The sequence below is a fragment of the Plectrocnemia conspersa genome, unplaced genomic scaffold (genome assembly GCF_051122295.1).
Source record: "Plectrocnemia conspersa isolate PC_06_02 unplaced genomic scaffold, ASM5112229v1 ptg000014l, whole genome shotgun sequence".
Taxonomy (NCBI): Eukaryota; Metazoa; Arthropoda; class Insecta; order Trichoptera; family Polycentropodidae; genus Plectrocnemia; species Plectrocnemia conspersa.
This window is the reverse complement of record NW_028277178.1, coordinates 25,541,589-25,563,130: the sequence shown is the minus strand read 5'-3', so window position 1 is coordinate 25,563,130 and position 21,542 is coordinate 25,541,589. Positions and strand designations below refer to the sequence as shown.

Below are 21,542 nucleotides of genomic sequence, written 5' to 3'. Positions count from 1 at the left end.
TGACCAATTTTTCTGTGATCAATTGCTACGTGAGCAAAGATCACCGAACCGTTTTTACATAGTTTTTATTATTAAAATACTAATTGAGAAGCACTGCGCTTGAAAATAGTTTGAGAAGCGTCGCCCGTCTGTGTTTACGAAAGTTGCACGATTTTCACTCTCATTCCGGTTCGGTTCTCTATGTTGTTCGGACGTGCGCTCTAACCGAACTTGACAGTTTAAGTCGATAATAACAAAACTTTAAAACATACATTTTAATTATTAATAACAAAAACAATGCTAGGTGCTGTTGCATTTTGATTATTATATTTTTGAATCGCGATTGTTTAACCAAACACAAATTCGCGTTGTGTTTCGATTATATTTTTTGTGTTTTTGTGAATTTGGGACAATCTTATCAACATGATGGCCAGCTCAAAATTGGTGCGCGAATGCAGCGCAGAGTTTGCCGACATAAAATCCTTGCAAAGCTCCTCTTCCGTTGAGTTGAGCAGTGATGCTGAATACTCTGAAGAAGAGAAGGAGTACGAGTTAGACGACTTCCAGATACTGAAGACCATAGGTGAGTCTATTTTTTGTTGTTATTAAAAAACTATTTTGCATAAAGTTGTTTTGTTCTTATGCAACGTCACGCTCTTTCTATGCAATTCTAAAAATAAGTTTTAAACCAGTTCTCACAATAGGACAAAATTCTAAACTGCCTTTGGTTCGTACGTAACCACTGTGACAGGCAAAAGTGCAACCATGAAATAACCGGATACTTTATTTGTTAAATTTATGCATCACAGAAATGAGTTATAAACGATCCCTTACTCATTTTATTTGTAATCCAAAGCTTTAAAGCACACACCATTAACTACCTATTTACGGACAGTTTTAGTAATCATTAACAATGAAACAATTTCGATCACAACAAGTCCAATAAGACTGGATTTAAAATATTCCATCTTTGATACAGAAAATAAAATAAAAAATATTTTTTTGTGGTTTTAATAACCTGATTTAATATTAATTAAAAACAATTATATCTTTCTATCTCAGTGGACTCTATGAATATTCTAAATTTTAATTGTGTTGATCATAAATTTAATGATTACCATTTGAAACAAATATGTTTTATAAATATTAATTCACAGACTTTTTAATATTATCAATATTAAAATTATATGCACTAGATTTTTTAACGTAACTATTGATAAATACTTAGAATGGCTTTTTTAATGCATTTTATTAATGTAGAATAAATTTCGCATTTAACTACTTAAGCAAAAACAAATATACTCGACTAAAATTAAGCAGTCTTTCCTAAATCGGTTTATTGTGTTTTGCTAAAAGCCATGTAAATAGACGTTTTTGCTTTCGTAGCTCAGTAAAAAAAATATATTTTGTGATATAATCTTTCGTCGTATTTCAAACGAAACAAATAGTACACAGAGCCAAAATAAACTGAGCAAATCTTCATATAACAATCTCGAAAGACAATTTCAAACATTGAGGAAATGCTATTTTAAATTTGAGGCAAATCTGTCAAGACAAGTCTGCTCTGTCAAACTCAAACTGACGAGTGATCGACCGTTGATTTATGAGATAAACGATTCTTCAACGAGATAAAAAACATTTAGATGACTTATCTGATTTTTCAAGAAAATCATTCCAGAATCTCAGTGTTTAGATACACTATCGCATTATATTTACATTACACTAGTGATTCACGTTTGCCGATTTTTTAGAATATCATTAATAAATCTTGCGGATATACAGAGATAGATCATACCTTTTTATTGCACGACACGTAGTAACGTGACGCAAGTCATACCTACACGTGTAGGATATTCATCTGCGAGAATCTTTGCATCAGATTTAGAAAAAGAAATGTTAAATATCAGATCGGAATAAATTTGATAATTTATATATTTCATGTTGACGTAAGTCGTGACTGGAACTGGTGGTGATTTACGGTTAAGCTTTTGTGATTGTAGTTTTGAGGAAACGATTGCTTTCTAATCAGTAGAGCAGATATTTGAACGAGCTTTTTTGTAGGTAGTAAGTGGAGAGATTTAAGGTTGTGGTAGTTCAATTCCTTATTATCTAATAGTTCGTGTCTGTGATTAATCGTGCTGCAATAAGCTTTCTTGTTCTCCTGATTGCGCAAAGCTCGATTACTTAATAAAGAATCGATTCTAATAGCTAATTGGACTATTTTTAAATGAGCCACTAAAGCTTCGTTCAATTAAAGAAAACATATTACGTTTGAGGAAGTTCCAAATTAGTTTATTCAGTGCAGCTTCAACAACAGCTGATCAAATCATTACGATATGATTTAGAACTCATTTGGCCAATTAAAACAATCAACACTAGCGATGAGATGTATTTAACGTCTATATATAATATAAAATAATGTGTATAAATATATTGTGCATATTGAGTAAACGCTATCGCAGTGGCTATGAGCCAACATTTATAGGATGTTACATGACACACGTAGTTTTGATTTAATATGAAGGTTATCGAAAATAGAAAATCGGTTTGGAAAGGATTAATATATCATAACCGTTTAGACCAATAGGACAACTCTGGAATAATTTTATTCAGCTCTAAAGTCAATATTTAATTTACTGTTGTGGTTTTTAACGATTATTGCTAGAAGCGCGACATCTGCATGAATCAAAATTTGACCTATATAAAAAGTGGGTCGTATTGGCAAAATATGGGATAAATGTATGATAATAAGTTTAGAGCTTTTCCGGTGTGTAGCGTGGCAGTCTGGGGTGGCCGATGAGAAGCTCACGCATTTAGGTCAAGGAGCTTTCGGACCTTATTTGCAAACGTTTTCCCCATTAAGTGGATGGTATATTATAATTGCTCTATTCATTAATGGCTGTTATCCAAGTGTTGACAAGAAAATTTTGCTAAGGTCGTTTCCAACTATATAACTTACAGTACAAGCAAATTTAATGAAATTAGTTTCAAGCTACAAGGCAGGTCCAAAGAATATTTTATCTCTTTTATAAATATAAAAAATATTTTAAGTTCAGTTCATTGCAGTATCTCTGATATATTTAGTTGATGGATCTCTTTGTCTATATCTTTTACATCTTTATATTCTCTGATTTATTTTGTTGCTAAATCTCTATTAATATAAATAAGTATTTAGGTAGATTAGAACATTTCTGTTTTTTTGTTAAATATGTAATATTTTAAGTAGAAAAGAAATATTTATTTAGTGTTTTATTTTTTAATGATGCATGCAATTTTGTTTAAAAAATACCACCTGCATATAACATCATCAGACTGTCTCAATATTATGTTAAAGATTTAATGTACGCTTTGATTTTTTTTCTATTATTCGTTCGTTCTTTAAAACCTAGTTATTTTTCCAGATAAAAGAAGTTTAGCAATTTTTCATTACTAAGTTAAGCAACAAATAAAATTATTAAGTACGTAGTCATATTAACAGTGGCGTAGCTAGGGTATGTGCCGCCCAGGGCGATCCTTAAAATTGCCGCCCGCCCCTATACATTTTTTGCAGGGTCATAAAATCAGCATTTCTTAAAATAATAAATTGTTATTCGTGGATTTATACATGTATTAGTGCATTCAGGGTTAAGAACCACACTAGACGATCCCATCGCGAATATGCTGCCTCGAGAAAGTGCCGCCCGGGTCAGCCCGTCCTCTACGCCCCCCCCCCATATTTATATAGTCAGCTAATAAATATAGATAAACGGCATAAACGGTCAGTAACTTTTTAAAAAACTTCGTATTATCCCATTATATTTATAATACGAAAACTAATTGTTTTTTTAAATCCATGTATACATATTTCAACATTTTAATTATTTTTATAATAAAATATTATAGCTTCGATTTTTACGGAGCTCTTGAATTTTAAGTTTAACAACTCTTATTATCATTTTATTTTAAAATACCAATATTTGATCAACATAGATCTAACTTTTTTTTAAACCAAAAATGTGGAACATCTTATCAAGCATTTTACTAAAAAATTGATATTAAAATATCATTTATATTAAATTTAAAGCAGCTTTTTCTATGCCACGAAGCGCATAAAAAAATAAACAAAATTTATATGCGAGATTTATTTATTTCAAAATTTATTGATATGAGAGTGTTGATCAAAGTGTATTCAAATCGAATTTTGGTCAATAGGAGGGAGCAAAAACAATTATCACTTCTCAGAAGTCAAAAATTCACGTCAAAAGCAATAAAATCGTGTCGGCGCCGTCGCAGTGCGACGGCGACGGCACGATTTTATTGCTTTTGACGTGAATTTTTGACTTCTGAGAAGGGATAATTGTTTTTTGCGGTCTCCTATTGATCAAAATTCGGTTTAGATGTTCTTCATTTGATTCAGACTCATTTAAAATCGTAATAATGTAAAAAAAATCTTAAATTAAATTGTAGCTTCTTATCATACCAATATTTCCATATTTTCTATCGTCATTCCTGATATTGTTTTGAACCTTTTTTAGTGGGACCGGTAATTGAGAAGTTCTTTAATTTTTAAAGTTGGGATTAAACTTTTAAGCTTAACAATAAGTAAAATAAAAATAATGACGTTATATTGACGTAAAAATAAAGAAATGTAATGTTACGCAGATTGTCAATGTTTTTTAAACATTAAAAATACTGGAACGCCGTTCCACCACGTTACATGACAAAAAAGGCCTAGATCTAACCATTCCATTTAAAACCATAAGAGTGTTTAATAATTTATTCAAGGTACAGATCATTCATTTAAAATACTTAACGTTTAATTTAATCATTGAACCAATAGTTGTCGATTCTAATCTCGTAGTTGGTTCAATACAATCATTGAAATTCGAATGTTAAAATAAGCAATAAAAATTACTGCGTAAATAGTTTCTTTCTTGAAAACAGACTATTTTTAGAGCACATGTTAAAATTATCACTCATTAGGATTAACACTATAAGCTGTTTTTCAAGCTTAATAATTTTATTATTCTATTTAAAGAAAAATGTGACTTTACTTAAAAATTTTGGTTTCAATTAATTATCTTCCTATTGCGGAAGGAAAATAAAAAAAATATATATTTATTAGAGATGGATTCACGCGATTAAAATTATAGTTATTATACTGAAAAAATTATGGAAGGATTCAGAATCAAACTATTTATGAGATACAGAAAAATTTAATTTGATGAACATTTTGAGAGCTTTTAGTTACTTTTTTATATATTTTTAATTAGCTGCATATTCTGAACTTAATCACGATTATCGTGGCTTGGTGGCTTAAGGTAAAAATAATCATAATAATTTCTTATATGTGTTATATTGATATTGTTCCATTTAAAATAGTCTTCATCAGATATAAGTCACTTACATCAGTATTTGTTTCAATTCACTTTATTAATTTTGCTATTATCTTGTGGGGGTCGATTTATTTAACTGCAACTAGGGGGCACTCTGGGAACACTGACCTGGCGACGGCGAGAGCAATACCTTCAGTACGACGACCGGCGGCGCCTCGTCCGCTAGAATCGCGTCTATGGTCATCTATGAAAATCATAGCGAGCTGCATGTGCGATATTACGATGGTATCGATTTTGGACAAAATCAGCTTCTGCGTTATCGTGGTGCAAAATTAAAGGGTTTTATACCTTTTTTATTTTTCTTCATATTGCCTCACGCAAACGCCAAAAAATGCAAGGCTATATTTTTTATTATCTTTATTAACTGCAAGATCTGGTGTTGTGGAATCTTGACATTCTATCGAAGTTGACGTGCTTTATTTGCTCTTAGCTCTCCAGGGCGCTTACATTGTGATAATTGCACCTTTCCTTCGATGACATATTCATAGCTGATTTGTCACCTGTTTTGAAGCTATTCTAATTTGTGAGCGACTTATTTTCTTTAATTGTTAAAAAAAAATTAAAAAACCATTTTGAATAAATTGGGGTGTTACTCTATTTATGCCCAAATATAAACCGTATGACATACAAATTTCTATAGCAATCTCCTTAATAGTTTTTTGGCGATTATTAAGCACTATGTCACTATTTTTTTTTCACATTTCAATTAGTGGTTGGTATCATCTTCGATGTCTTCACGGCCATCCTGAAAATCTTTGTACCATTCGTTTAAGCATTTTAACCAAATTTGAAGCACTCTTCTGCCCTTTACTCCATCTTTAACGAAAACTTTAATTCAAATTTATTGCTCTGATATTTTCAAAATAAAGAAGAGCGTGACAAAATGTGTCGTTTACTAAATATTTGGCTGTTAAACACAAACTACGTGTTCAATATGGCCGACAGCAATAACAATGTAAAAAAGATAAGTGCAACCGAAAACCCAGATCATAATGTGATCAGTCTTTTTTAAATCATAGGGTGCAATTAAAACATAAATGTGTTTTTTTTCAAATTTCCTTGTAAAAATTAAGACCTTTACTCAAAATAAACAGTAGTTTATATATGTAAATTTTATTTAAATAAAATTCCCACGGATTTTTTGATTTACGTTGCGTTCGCTTAATCAACACGAATGACAACTTTCGCTCGCCATATTTGTTTTTTATTTACGCACGTTTTATTTTGGAAGATCGGAATATAAAATAGAAAAAAACACTAAAATACCCACACCGGCACCGAAATAGAAAAACGTAGACTAAAATACTCAGACTCTAAATTATTTTTGACACAATAAAATATAACACACCTGTACGTGAGAGCATAAATTATGCTAAATCTCAGCCTGGGCTAAGAATATATATATTTTCATTGCCATACCATTAAATATAATTATACGAAATGTAAGAGGCAACGTGCGAGATCCAGACAATCTAAACAGGAAGCGTCTCTCTAATTCAAGGTTCAAGGTGTTGAAATCTTAAGGGGAGCAAATGTAAAAACATATTATTATTATCGACTATAAATATATGTTTATGATTTTGTAATTGTGTAATCACATCCACCAACCACAATTCTAAAACTAGTATTCTAATTGAGTAGCATTACTTAGTGTACAAATATCATAAGCAGTAGTGCACCACCCAAGAGTTATAATGTCAATATTGTCTGACTTTAAAAATCTTACCTAATGTTGAGTCACGTTTCGTTTCACTTCATTTTTTTAAAGTGACTGTTCTGACCTACTTTATAAACTTTCGTAATATAAAACAAAATACATTATCCTTAATACACTCTATTTTCAGATTTTCAAAGGCATATAAAACAATGAAATTTACTATTTGGCATCTTTATCTTGGCATTATTGAAGTACAGCATGAAGTTTTTATAAATATTATTTGGACAATCAACTATTCAATTGTATAATGTTTTATCATAAAACTTTTCATCGTAATTATACACTATACAGTAAAATTAAATAAGATATTTATTTTTGCGTGAATGTTTATGCTTTTCGAGATGGTTGTGTTTCATAAAGAAATAAACAACATAAAATTTAAAAAATGATTGTGTATACTTTTATACTATTTTTTTATTTTAAAATATAAATCCAGGATCAGCAAAACATGTCTGAATCTTCCTCTTAAAATAGTGAATTGGCAGTAGTATCAAAAAGTCTACGAAAAATTATGGTCAAAAAATCCATGTTCCTCCGTTACTATTACTGCTATAATCGCAGGCTTTTTTGTTAACTTCTCTATTTGCCAGATTGTGGATTAAATTTTATACTTTCATAACTAAAATATGTCATAAAAAATTTGTATCCTGGTGTATTTTTGTTAAAAGCGTTGGAATACAAATCATTGCATTCTTGGCGTAGTATTTACTAAATGAAGCACTTTTTAAAGTTGCTCGGCGACTTTTGGATGCAAGCTGTAGAGTCGTGATCCCGTCCTTTTTTCTTATTTGTTGCTTCCGGGATGTCAGCGCTTGAGAACGCTTTTATCGTACGATGCATCGAGATTCACAACGAGCTTGCCAAACACAATGATGTTTTCGGCGATAGCGATGAGGAGCTGGAAAAAATATATGGGATTGTATTAATCTATTTTGAGTGTGCACAATATTTTTTTAAAATATTTATTGTTGTTTGTATAATGACACCATAACGCATTAGGAAATTGGAAAAAATATTTACTAAAATATCCTTTTGTTAATTTTTATCAAACATTAACGATATCGTAAACGAAAAACTATTATGTTTTTGGATAAGTTCATTAATGATAGCGAATGGCCTTCTATTTCATTCTTTCTCACAAACGTCGTATATATTTTTTTTAATGTATCTTATTTTAGAAAATGTCTGTTTACAAATATATGTGCTGGCAAATACAGTAAATATTTTAGCAGTTAACTTAGATATTGATAGTCCATTATAAAATTTTATTTATGATACTGAGTCTTTTAACATGTCATTTTTTTAAGTCAATTATTTCCATCTGTTAATAAGCCGGAACATCTTCAAAACAGGAAGCGAAGGGATTGTGAAAAAGATGAATTTCTGTTAATTGTTTATTAAGATGTTGAAATCGTCTTGAAAATTTGTTTTGGGAAGATTCGATGCATACTTTATTTATTGGTAACACAATGTTCTTTTATCTTTCAAAGATTAATTTATAATATGTGAAATTATGGATATTCTTCTCCATCAAGTTGCTTTTTAATAATTTGAGTTTCATTAATAAAGCTATAATTTGTAAAAATGTTTCATGAATTCATTTTTCTTTGCCCTGGAGTTTTATATTTAAATTATTCATGCGAGATGTGAAATCTACCAAAAACGCTAGTTGAAGAAGTTCTGGTATATCTTATCATAAATACATATATTTAATCTTTTAGAAAAATAAACGCTTTATCATATTTTATGTATTGAGCCACCTGACATCTGTGTAGTATATAATATTTTCATATTGTGCTTTAATCTCGATTAGATATTCTTAAAACTGCCTGTGATTAAACTGTCTTTTGAAAAAAGTAATTATTGTTACAGTAACATCTATAAATTGTTTAATTTTTAACATCTTCACACATAAAACATGTTGGTAAATAATACAGTGAATAGTCATTGATGCTACGTACTCTATTCTCTTTTTTTGTGAAATCCAAGCAGATACACCAGATTTTTTAGCACTTATGTTCAACCTTTCATCGGTGGTAAAACTTACCAAAGCTTTCTACTTTAACCATTTATTCGAATTTATTGTTTCTTCTACTCTCATAAATATATTTCCTTATATCATTTCAAATTTCTTTAATTCGTCTTGTATTTAACTAATATTCTTGAATAATTGTTTTTTTTCGGGACATACTTCATCCATCATTTAATTCATTCTTTTTAAAAAATTCTCCATCTGTGTATTGTCTTCCAGATTGGGCAATCATTTTGGCAACTTTATAGCTACACGTACAGTAGATTTGTTTTGAATACAAATATTCTTTGAACGGTTTTGTTGATTGGTGAGGGTTGCCTTTAAATCGCTTACTTTTATTACTCTTAAATTGTCTTGAAGACAAAGACGACAATCAAAGCTTTCGATTCATGACGTATGCGACAGCATAGTTTCCTATTTATTTATTTTTAAATTAGCCTGACATAGCAGGTAAAAACATCATATTGCACAATAAAACACAACAACTTGAGGTAATGTTAACAGAAACAATTTGCCAATACATTAAATCATCAGCTTAATTAAGAATTAGGAAAAAATGCCATTACCATTTTAAACATATTACGTTGCTGAAACTGATATTAATAAAATCGCATCTCACGCAGAACTTTATAGAATATATTTCATACGTGACATAAGTGACTTAAGTATTTACTGAAATTGAAAAATATTGTGCAAGTAAAATGATTTCTAAATTATCTGATTATTTCTTATCGAAATACTTTTTCTTTTTACAAAGCATATAAAATATAAAATAAAGCGTAGATTTAAAGAAATGTATTTTACAAAGTTACTCAAAATATTTATGCGATCTTTTTCCAGGATCGTTTTATCATTTACATATGGTTCGATGTCGCAAATCCTTCAAGGCGACTACAAGGAAAACTTGAAAAGCCAGAGATTGTAGCCTTCGAGAGGATCAAACGTACATGTTTATATTTTCGTACGTATCGCACAACATGACTGGTAATTTATCGGATGTAAAAAAGCGGCGGTGTTGTTGTTTATTCAGTTTCTGAATCATTCGCTGTCAAAACAAATAAGCACCCAAAAAAAGCTCTCGTCGGACGCTGAAGTTTTCATTGAAGCAACATCTGTCGAGACGACATATTTTCACTTTTCAATATGTGCAGTCGTTAGTCTCTGAGAGCAGCAGAGCGCTAGCTGTCATCGCGTGGAAAAGTAGACGACAACAGCATGTTCTCTAACTTTAATTCTGATTTAACCTCAATATCGCTAATTGGACACCGCAATAGTAACGACCTGTCGTCGTTGTAAATATTATTTTACAGATTTATAAATGAGTGACATCGGAATAAATTTTTTGTTAAGCTGTTTGGTGCTTTGGACAGTCTAATAATGATATTGATATATACAATTTTCTTGGTGAAATAGTAAAGTCAGATTATTGTCTTTAAATGTGCCAATTAAGATCGCTTCATCAGCACATTTTTATTCAATGTCTTCACAAGCAACTAAGCACTTTCATTAAACGTTTTTGGTGGATCTGTGGTGGATAGTTTATACTGTGGTATACCTTAAATTTCAGTCGATTTAAAAACTCAACTAAATAATTGACAGTATTTTTTGTCAATTATGTGAAATAACCGTGCTTCAACTGACATCTTATATTTATTGTAGGAACATAGATAAATATTATTTAATGTGCTTTCTGAAAAATTCAGAGGATATTCACTTCTGCGCCGTAAATTTTATCGTTAAGTTACGATGCGTATTAATGAAGCATAAATCACAAATTTCTTTTTCATATACAAAATATTGAATTAACTTCCAACAGAAGCTAATTTAAAAAAGCCCGGTTCGAAAATTATTTTCGACAGCAAAATCGGATAGCGGAAAAATCCATTGTTTCCGCGGGACGGTCCCACGCATTCTGGGACTAATACACGATGTGATACCGTATCAATTGTGCCGATCGGATCGTCTGCTGCAATTGGCAGCGTCCGAAGAAGAGAAAGCCGATTTAAAAATAGCTGCTAGATGCTAGATAAGTTTTTCCACGGCGTAATTGTCCGCCGTAGATCACGTTGCTACGGTCATTTTTCTTCTAATACAGAATGCAAAATGTGCCGATGTGACCCAAATATTGCACATTGCGCGCGTCGGACTCGTTTCTGTCGAATTTATGCATCTTGACCCATTCCCAAGTGTTTGGTACGTGAGAAAAGTCACACACACATACACAAAAATCATATGGTTAATCTTAATTGGGCTACAAACTAGCGTTAGCCTTAAAACATAGAAGAACATATAAAAAGTAAGCATTATAAGATGTTCCAAGGCTTCCAAGATACATTTTTTTATTCATATATACTTGGCCGGCACTTGAGAGCAAATTTGTGTATAGTATTTATTCGTATATAGTTTTTTATGGTTTTGACAAAAGGTGACATTTTTTTACTTTACCAAAATAATTCTAAATATATGTCTGTAGATAAACGTTTATTTTTTAATTTTGTTTTCACGATATTTTTACAAGCGTAATTAAGATTATTTTAAGCTCTCAAAAACACAAGAACGGACTAACAGCAAAGATCACCAATGGACCATAATGATTATCTATGATCATAATTTTAGTAATTTACCATTATTATTATATTAATATATATTAATAATATTAACCATTTAAAATATTTCGTTCGATACAACATATAAATATGTATCATATATCTGATTTTTTTTATAATTAATAATTAAAAGTTGCACTATTATCAAATTTCACACGCCATCTAAACGTTTTATTCGTGTCATCAACACTTTTATTACCACCTAAATTAGGAAGTTGGACTAACGGTGTCAGATGTAGCTTAAATTGCGATGAGTCAAGCGTTTTTTGTCTCTAATACGTTACGTATATCTCATTTTTTTTATACATAATGTTGCATAAATCGGTAGCTCGGCACCATAGTAAATCGTCGGTATAAATTCTGAGCTTATTGAAAGCGCCCATGTATGGAGCGTGACCATAAGCAACTTTTTTTTGCAATCTAAGAAGTTCAATGCTAACATTGTTACCGGTCGTAATCTCGTTTTGAGTGCGGCGGCATTAAAAATTAACACGGAGCGAATTTCTGGACTCGGTCTAGGCGGAAATGTTTTTTGGCAGCTGTCGAAGCTCACAAATTACATGGTAAAATTACGCTATGTGTAATAAAATTTATGGCGAAAGAGAGAGAGAGAGAGCGCTCTCCCGGATTACTGCCCTAAATATAGGCCTTTCCGAAGCTACCCTTGCAACCTAGTTCACCGGGTGGCCTACTTACGACTGACCTACCTAAACGTGTCCTGGATACACGATCAAACAAGTGGTTGTGTCATGGTGTAAACCTCTGAGCACAATCGAACCAAAGCGTACGACCTGAGCTTATATAGCTTTTTTCATTTTGAAAATATAAACAAGGACTAAGTCTAAACAAAGTGGCAAAATATGCACAAGGTCAGTGTGTATCAAATCCTTTTGTGCTATGAGCTCATTTAGGAATGTAATTAAATTGTTGAAAATATCAAAATTGGAACATAAGTGACACAATTTTTTTTTATTTGATTATTGCGAACCCTTGATGCTGAAAATGATAATAAAAAACAGTTTCTAAGGAAGGCATGCGTCGCCTCTTAAATATAGTTTATTTATATAGGACGCTGCAAAGAAACAGGCGAATATAAAAGTTCAATAGCATTGATTTTTTAAAGACGATATCTTGAGTGTGACCTCCAATCTTAAGCGAATATTATTTATAGCACGGTTTAAGCTCAAATCAGACAATTTTGCTGGTATAGGAATGTCTTTATTCATGAACATGACATGATTGGAATTAATCTATACATTAAAAGCATGACAAGAAAGCACTGGATCATTAGCGTCTCTGATCGCGTCTTCCTCCGTTTGTGACCAAGAGTCACATTTTTTATATTGATGGTTCAAGACAGCTCTGGCGAATTGCAGATGAGGATGTTGGCGGGCCAATTGCATTGTTACGAAATGTGTTTACGCCTTTTAAGTTTAAGTAGTAGGATAACTATACATTTTGCGCGGGGTAAAATGCATCGTATATCGCGCATCCTTTCTAAACAAAGATTAGTTTTTCGCTGTGTTTATGTGTACTTACGAGTGATTATCGTCTCGGGACGGATGTACTAATAGGTGATTAGTGAAATAATAACAAGTATTAATGCAATTGCTTATTCTCTTCTATTATTAAACATTAGTTTCAAGACGAGTTAGTATTTCTATTTATTATTTCGAAATGCTCGTTAAATTGACCTCTAATTTAATTGTGGGTTGAAAACCTCCACAAAAACAACTCTTTGTGAGATATGTGCTTAAGAATATGTATTACCGCAGAAGCTGATGTTATACTTCTATTAAAATGGACTAAAAACAAAATTAGTAGACTTACCTTTCATGTTGGGAATAAAACTTTAATATTTGGAGCTTTGGAGGAGGTACAAATTTAGTGATATTTCATTGATTTTAAAACCTATCAACCCAATTTATGTTATATACTTTTGTTTTGTGATTTTTGATTTTAAGTCACAAACAATACGGTGTCACATAGTATGTTAACTATAACGTAGACTCGTGTTATATAATTAAGAAATAAGGAAAGCATATTTATTTAAGAAAGTTTGTAAAAAAAATAGTATTTTTAAGACCAGGGCTTAAAAATCTTTGCAGTTAGTTGAAGGGCATCTTATTGATTTATATGTATGTATGTTACAGTGAGTGTGTATTTTCAGTGAAGTAAATTTGTTACTAGTATGAATAAGATTTCACTAACTGTTTCAGTGAAATTATATTCGAATACATTTTCACCGCTAAATATATAATTTTATTAGCAAAAAATTTGCTGCTCCAAAATATCTATAAAACGCAATTTGAAAATAAACCTAATCTAAACTAATTTTTACCTCATGAAAGTTCTAAAGATTTGGTAAATTATTTTTATTTATAATTAGAAATGGGCGTTTCGCAACTTTTAATAGCAAAATAAATGTAGCAAACAATTGATTTAAGATTTCATTGGCCAATATCAGTGGAACTGTATTGTTACATGTAGGTTTGGAACATTTTGGCATCAGCAGGTGTCGTCCTAAAACGAAATTTGTTGGTGGTGTTCACAACTATCAGGTGAAGACCAACATTTATATTGCTTTTTGCTGTTTAGAGTAGCGTATAATTTCACTAGCACATCTCAGATAAATTATATTTTCACTAGTAGAAATATATATCTACCGGTGAAAATGTATTTTTATATGATTTCACTTCAATGTCATGAAAAATAAATTTTCACTGTAACAGATACTCATTTTTATACATCGTATTTGGTTCCAAGTTAGTCGTATCCTTCAACACTTATTTTCATATATATATGTTTTTAATTCTTCGCGTAAGATTATCCATGATAAAAGCATTTATCTCTTAAGTTAATACTTGTTACATTAACCGATTATATTAGTTACCTATCATAGACAAGGCAAATTAAAAATAAAGTCACTTGAAATGAAAGACAATTTATTATATTTTTAAAAATATACTATGTGTTCAATGAGTTCACAAAGGAACAAAAACAAATTATACAAATCAATTGTATTTATCTTAATCTGTGATAACTGCAAAAGCTTTTTCGTTCTTTATATTGTCTAAAAATGATCTTTTATTCTAGAAATATTTATTCACTGTAATATATAAATCAGTAAGGATAACTTAAATTTATATGAATCATAATCTTGGTGTTTTAATACCTACTTTGTTCATTTTTTAAACAAAGCAGAACCGAATTCAATCTTAAAAATACGTTGACATGATGCACTGTATCATATTTATTTGTAAGTGTATATAGTATTGAACGGACACTTCTTAAAATAACATATTTTACAGAAAACATTCTTTTTTAGCAATAAAAAAATCGATAATTATTTATTTAGATACGCTATAATTTCCAATTAAACATAACAATAAATAGATTATTATACCTGCATTCTCATAGTGCCAATTAGAACTAAAGATCGCCTTTCATGTGCTAACCAGTTTTTAAGTAGATGAGCAGCATTACGTACACATGTGCGATTAATGCGAATAAAAACGCTTTTAATTATTATTGCAAACGATAAATTTTCTAGTGATTATTTATTTTATCGTTTTGCATTGACGTTGAATACTTTGGATTTTCCATATAAAAGCATTTTTGCGGTTTATCCACTATTATGACATGACGTCAATGAAATTTTAATATTAAAAAAAATGACTAATTAAAAGTTACTGAATTTTTTTCTCACCTTACTGGTACATCCACGTATGTATCTATATAAGGAATTGGCTATCCGGCTGTTGATTGCATATTGTTGAATTGGCGGAAATGCAGTCGGAAACTCAAAGATCGTGACGCAACGAATCTTGTGGTTGTCAGTGTAATAGGATAAAGCCAAAAAATAAAACAAATTGCTCACAGTTTGTTTTTCAGCTATTTTGGTGTACGTGTGTCGCATTAAATCCTGGAGCAAAAAAGTATTGACCTTGATGGTTGTTTTATTAGAGTTTATTTCTGTACAGACGCTTCAATCCACGTGGCACATGTTTATGTGCATAATACGTGTATAGGGTACGTGATGTTTGTAAACCGCAATTAACACAGAGTGCAATGTTAGGAATATAAACAATTTTTTTTTGATAGTATTCTAAGAGTTTGAAGAAACATATTCATAAATCTAGTATCATTTTTAAATGTCAAAAGTCATTTGATTGCCTACATCTAGATTTTCGTAACGATGTTAGAAAACAGAGTAATCTGTTGCCAATGAACTCAACATACGAAAATTTGCACTTAAATAATGAAAAATTAACGGAATAAGTTAAGATTAACATAGATTTATTATGCATTTGTATATAGCTTACTTTTATCACATGTCATAACATTAAGCTATATGCTATCATGTGAAACGTCGATAATTAAAAAAATATATTTCTTTAACTAAAATGGTTACAAAAACTGCTCTAGATATTATAAAAAAACTAATGGTCATTTAAAGCTATCCTCAATTTACTTTAAATTACACCACAATTACTAGAAAGTAATACGTACACATCCGAAATTCATCTCACGAACATCCGCAGCCTCTTTCGCTTTTCAATCAGCGATCGACAATCTTTTGATTCGCACTACATCGAAATGCAATATATAATAATGTAAATATTTTTGTGATTAAAATATATCACATGTGTTTTTTTTATGAAATATAATAAATTAAATCGCGATCAAAAGAAACCCGTGGGTCGAATTGACCGCAAGATGGTTATTCACATCTGCCATCTTCACAAAGTAGGCCACAGACGTTCGATACCCATTTCACTGTTACTTTCTTCGGCCACCATCGGAATGCCCAAAGCTTGTTTTTTTATTCTTCTTTATCACACACGTTTAACTTTTCACTTTTATTATGATAGTTGCTTAAAGACACTTTTATTTTCGATCCATACACAATCAACATATTAACTATTAACACTTAAGCAAGTATCGGTTTATTGACGGCCAAGTATCCTAAAGTCATGTTTGACATGATCTACTGTCACTTAAAAACGCTTGATGGTATGAAATTAAAAAACAAAAATATAATATGTATACTCAAGACCTTCGTTTTGTCTTTGTTAGTTGTTTATCAAAACGAACGCCAGATTATTTATATATATATAATAGTTGTAATTGACGGTAATTAATTGGAACGTTTTTCTAATTAATCTCAAACAGGAACATTTGCCAAGTGATGTTTAAAATTTGTATTTTAATGCGACGTTTACAAACTAATTTTTATCACGCAATTTGTTAAACCGGGTATTAATCATGATATTAAAATATTTTAAATAAGGAAGATTACATCCGTTAGGTAATAGACGCTAAAATTTAAACGTAAGATCTAATTTTAGTTAATCTATTACGTGAACTTTTACTATGTATTATATTTTAGATATGCTTATAAATATTTAAAATATTAACCATCCGTTTTTATTACTTTACACCTATTATATGAGACTTCATATAAAATATCCTTGACTTATCTTCATATATAATTAAACAAACGACTAATAAGCCACTAGAATATTTCTACGGTAAAGAACAACAAATGTAGTTGACGAAATTAATTTAAGATTTTTAAACCGACTGGAAAACGGAATCAAAAGTATTTGCTCACAATTAAGCTAACATCAACGGAAAGCGAGCGAGTATTTTCAACGATTGGAGTAATCAATGTTCTTAAATGCTTTAGTCTAATTTTTTTTGTACTTGTTATAAATAATAAAAATCAAGCTTTTAAATTTATTTAATTAAATATGTGCATAAAAATGTCTTTAAACATATTTCGCTAAGATTTTACCGATAAGCAAAAAAAGTGTAAATTTCCAAAAATTCCCGGGATTATTTTCTTCACTTTCCGGTACTTTGAAGACCCGAAACCAAATATTTATACATTGATTACTCCTACCGTTGAAAATACTCACTCGATTTTCGTTGATGTTGGCTTAATTGTGAGCAAATATTTATATAAAAGATTTAGGTTTTGAGTCCGTTTTCCAGTTGGTTTAAAAATCTTTAATTAATTTCGTTGATTATATTTATTATTTATCGCAGAAATATCCTAGTGGCTTATTAGTTGTTTGTTTGAATATTCTCTAATTTCCCATGTAATATTATTTTTCTTAAGTATTTTAGTATTTGATTTAAAATTATCAAAATTAAAAAAAACTCGACTGCACTTTAAGAAGGCACTTTTTTGTTATTAATTATCAAAGTTGTAATGTACATTAATATAGACTTCTTCTTGAAATAGAATTTACTAATATTTAATCATTTATTTTTAATAAAATATGAACTAAATATCGTTTTTCTTATCTATATCATATAAATATATAAGTATTGTTTTTTCTCTCGAAAAAATTCATAAAAAAACTTTGCTATCTTTTTTCCATGTACATAAATAATATCAATAAAACGTGTTTAAACAATAGGAACTACATTTTTTAGACTGGCTAAAAATAACGAATATATATTTAATAGATTTATATAGAAAAGGATATGTTTTTTGCAGAGAAACAAATTTTAATAACACCAGAAAGCTGAAAATATTTAAAATTTAGATATAAATGTGACGATAAATATTGGGTTATATCTTTGATGTATGACTGAAAATAGTGATTTTAAAACTCAACGTTTAATGTTTTGTTTAAAGCACATTATAGGATTTTTTAGATTCAGTTTTAGTATATAATTCAATATGTAAATACAATTAAATTTATGTTAAAGATAAATAAAATTTATTATCTTTAATTTTAATTAGCATTTTTATCGGTTTGATAATGTATATGATTAACAATCACTTTCTCGAAATTTTTTGCCAAATACATAAATAAGGAGTATTGGTATTTTAAAAAAAAATTACAACGCTACTTTTATATTTTTGAGAACTTATCACTATAGTTTATTCTTCCAATAAATAATTCGTTATCGTAATAAATTAAACGTTCTACATTAGTTAAGGTAAAAGTATTGTATCGTATTATATATCGCGTGTATGCAATAATTAACAAGAAAATATATTTTAAGATTGAGATCGCTCATAAAATATCAAGATACAACCACAATGGCTTAAGGGAGTTTTCACAAACCATTAAGGAAAATTGCCTCGCTCTTTTATTGTGGCCCATTATGCGACTGTTTGTTTTTGATCCTTTATTCCTCATAACATAATATCGACACATTATCATCATAACTTCTTATCCTGATTCGCATTTTGTAAGAGTATCGATAAAGAGCTGTGTGATCCCACGCAGTTCTGTCTCAGGACGTGGAAGCGAAGACCTTCGATCGCAGGGTCGACAACCTATCAAAAAGTGTGAGTCAGTGACTGCACAGGTTCCGTTGCTGAAAATCTTCGAATGTTTTCAAAGTCAACAAAGGTGGCAAAGCAAACAAACGGAAAAAGATCCAGAGCGTTTGGAATGATTTATGTTCGTTCGCTTCGGCGTTAATCGATCGTTTACACGTCTTATTCGACGCGAGTCTCTTCTGTAAATACTTATGATTTAATTATAGCTCAATGGTGGTGTTATATCAGATTTATTATAAGGATATTTGCCGTGAATATTTGACGGAAAATTGCCATATCCGTGAGTCGTTACACAATTGGAATTGTTCCAAAGATTCGTTGTGGATTTTTACTATCGCATTTGGCGTGAAAAACGATACAAATTCTTGAATAGTATGATTTGAATAAATTCTTTAATTAATTCAATGTCCCACTTTAAAAATATAATACTATATTAAATGGCACGCTACTAATTATCAAGAAAAAAGAAAATACAATTGACAAATTACTGTAAATAAGAGTAGTACTTATAAATAAGTTAGCTATTTATTAGCAAAAGTAAAATTCATTTTATTGAATTGATCGACTCGATAGATAAATATTTATTTTAAATAATGTATTGAAAAATCTGTTGAATTAAAAAAACATGTAGCACTCTCGACGAGATTCATAACACAAAAAAAATGGATGCGTGTGTTTAAATTGTTTTTTTTATATAGTTTCGTTTTTTATATATGTAATGATTGAATATTCTTTGATTATTTGATTGATTGGTTTAGAATAGAGTAACTTATAACTTAAAATAACTAAGGTCAGAATAGCGTAGTCGGTACGGTCTTAACTGATAACCCAAAGACCGTGAGTTCGAGTCACGGGAGTAGACTCGAATTTTTATTTATAAAAAATGCGTTTTTTTTCTCCAAAATTGGCCCTAAGTGCAAAGTAACATTTATTGATTATAAATAATAATTTATAATTAATCATATATATGTCATCGATTCCCAGACTGAAAAGTATTTATTTTGTTTGATTGATTTACCTAGTTGCTACAAATTTACGCCGTTATAACGCACTAAGCTTACGTCTGTCAGTTTATAATAAAAGATAAAAAAAATAATGAATCATTTTTATTAAGAAAAAAATATAAAAATCATTGCTCAATATTTTATAATCTACCATTTTTATTGCATTTAATGAAATTACTCTTGAACTTTTATTTTTACTATAACTTTAATTTCTTTATTATAATTGTATTCATCACATTATTTAGCTGATATTAAAATTGGTTTTGATTACATATTTTTTGCAACTAAGGTTCAAAAATTTGATTACCATTATAAGCTGATTTCAATATTTTATTATTTTATAGTCATTTATACTTCTGATATTGCTAATTAAATTCGTTATTTATTTATTGTTATTAAATCTTCTGTTGTAACCTGACAGGCGTAAGCCCAATGCACTACAACGGGCAAATCTGTACCAACTGAGTAAGTCAATCAGACACAGTGAATACCTACAAATAAATAAATTATTATGTGCTATACAATTTATAATCAATAGATGTCACTGCAGTATTGATAATAAATTCTAGGGAATTTTGAAACAAAAACTCTCATGACGTACCTCAGCTTTTTTACTAACAATACAACCTTGTCGGTCTAACTTAACTCATTCATATCAAACGACAATACGATTATTTATGGCCACTATGTCATTATTGCTGATCTTCCGTAAGGATACCGGATAATATGTTCTCGCGCCAGATGCAATTTTACAAGTCCATGGGCGTATCAAATAATGTGGCTCTCTTATCCGAAGTATTTGATAAAATTAAATATGCATAGGATTTGTTGGAACTGCTGCTATTTATATAAAAAGGCTGTTCGCAATTACCAAAAACACTTCAATTTGAGTGGGTAGATGAATTCCTGCTGTACAATTGTTCTACAATGGGTATAAAAATAGCCAGAGACATATATAGCTACATTTAAAATTATAATATAAATTATACTTCGTCGGGATACTTTTAAATGCGCATTTAGTAAAAAATGTAATGAAATGATTATTGTTTTATTAATTAGATCAAATCATATTCTGCTGTCAATATCCTTATAATTATACATATCATTAGCTTTCAATGAGTTCATTGTGCGCATTTTTAGCATAATTAAATTATATAACATTTTTTGCAACATTGAGACTGCATTCTCGTTTAGGTTGCTGGAATTCTAGTAGGCCGAAGTCCGACATTCACATTTCCTACGCGGCGTGGGAAGCCATCCAACAAGCTTCCATTGCAAGGGCCTCTCTGCTTCTGTTTTATCCCAAAAAATTGCTTCAAAAATAAATAACTCTAAAAAACATTTTCTCTACGCTGTGTGATAATATGAGCTACGGTTAGACCGGTTATGGCGCATATAGGTCGATCTTTGTCCGAGAGAAATGTTTTCTTGAGCGCAACTTACTATGTTCACGATTTATGGCCTTTGTAGAAACTCTTTTGCTTCGACTTTGTATTGAAAGTTAGACATTAATCAGATCG

The 21,542-nt window shown here is 30.2% G+C and overlaps 1 protein-coding gene across 1 annotated transcript in view; it reads left to right on the top strand.

The window, feature by feature from the left end:
* The first annotated feature begins 160 nt into the window (after positions 1 to 160).
* The window catches only part of Pka-C3 (Protein kinase, cAMP-dependent, catalytic subunit 3), a 71,127-nt gene continuing 49,745 nt past the window's right edge, over positions 161 to 21,542 (top strand). Inside the window, exon 1 of the mRNA XM_088204078.1 lies at positions 161 to 562. Within this exon, the coding sequence (XP_088060204.1) occupies positions 403 to 562 (160 nt within the window). The 5' untranslated portion in view covers positions 161 to 402. The remainder of the gene's footprint in view (positions 563 to 21,542) is intronic.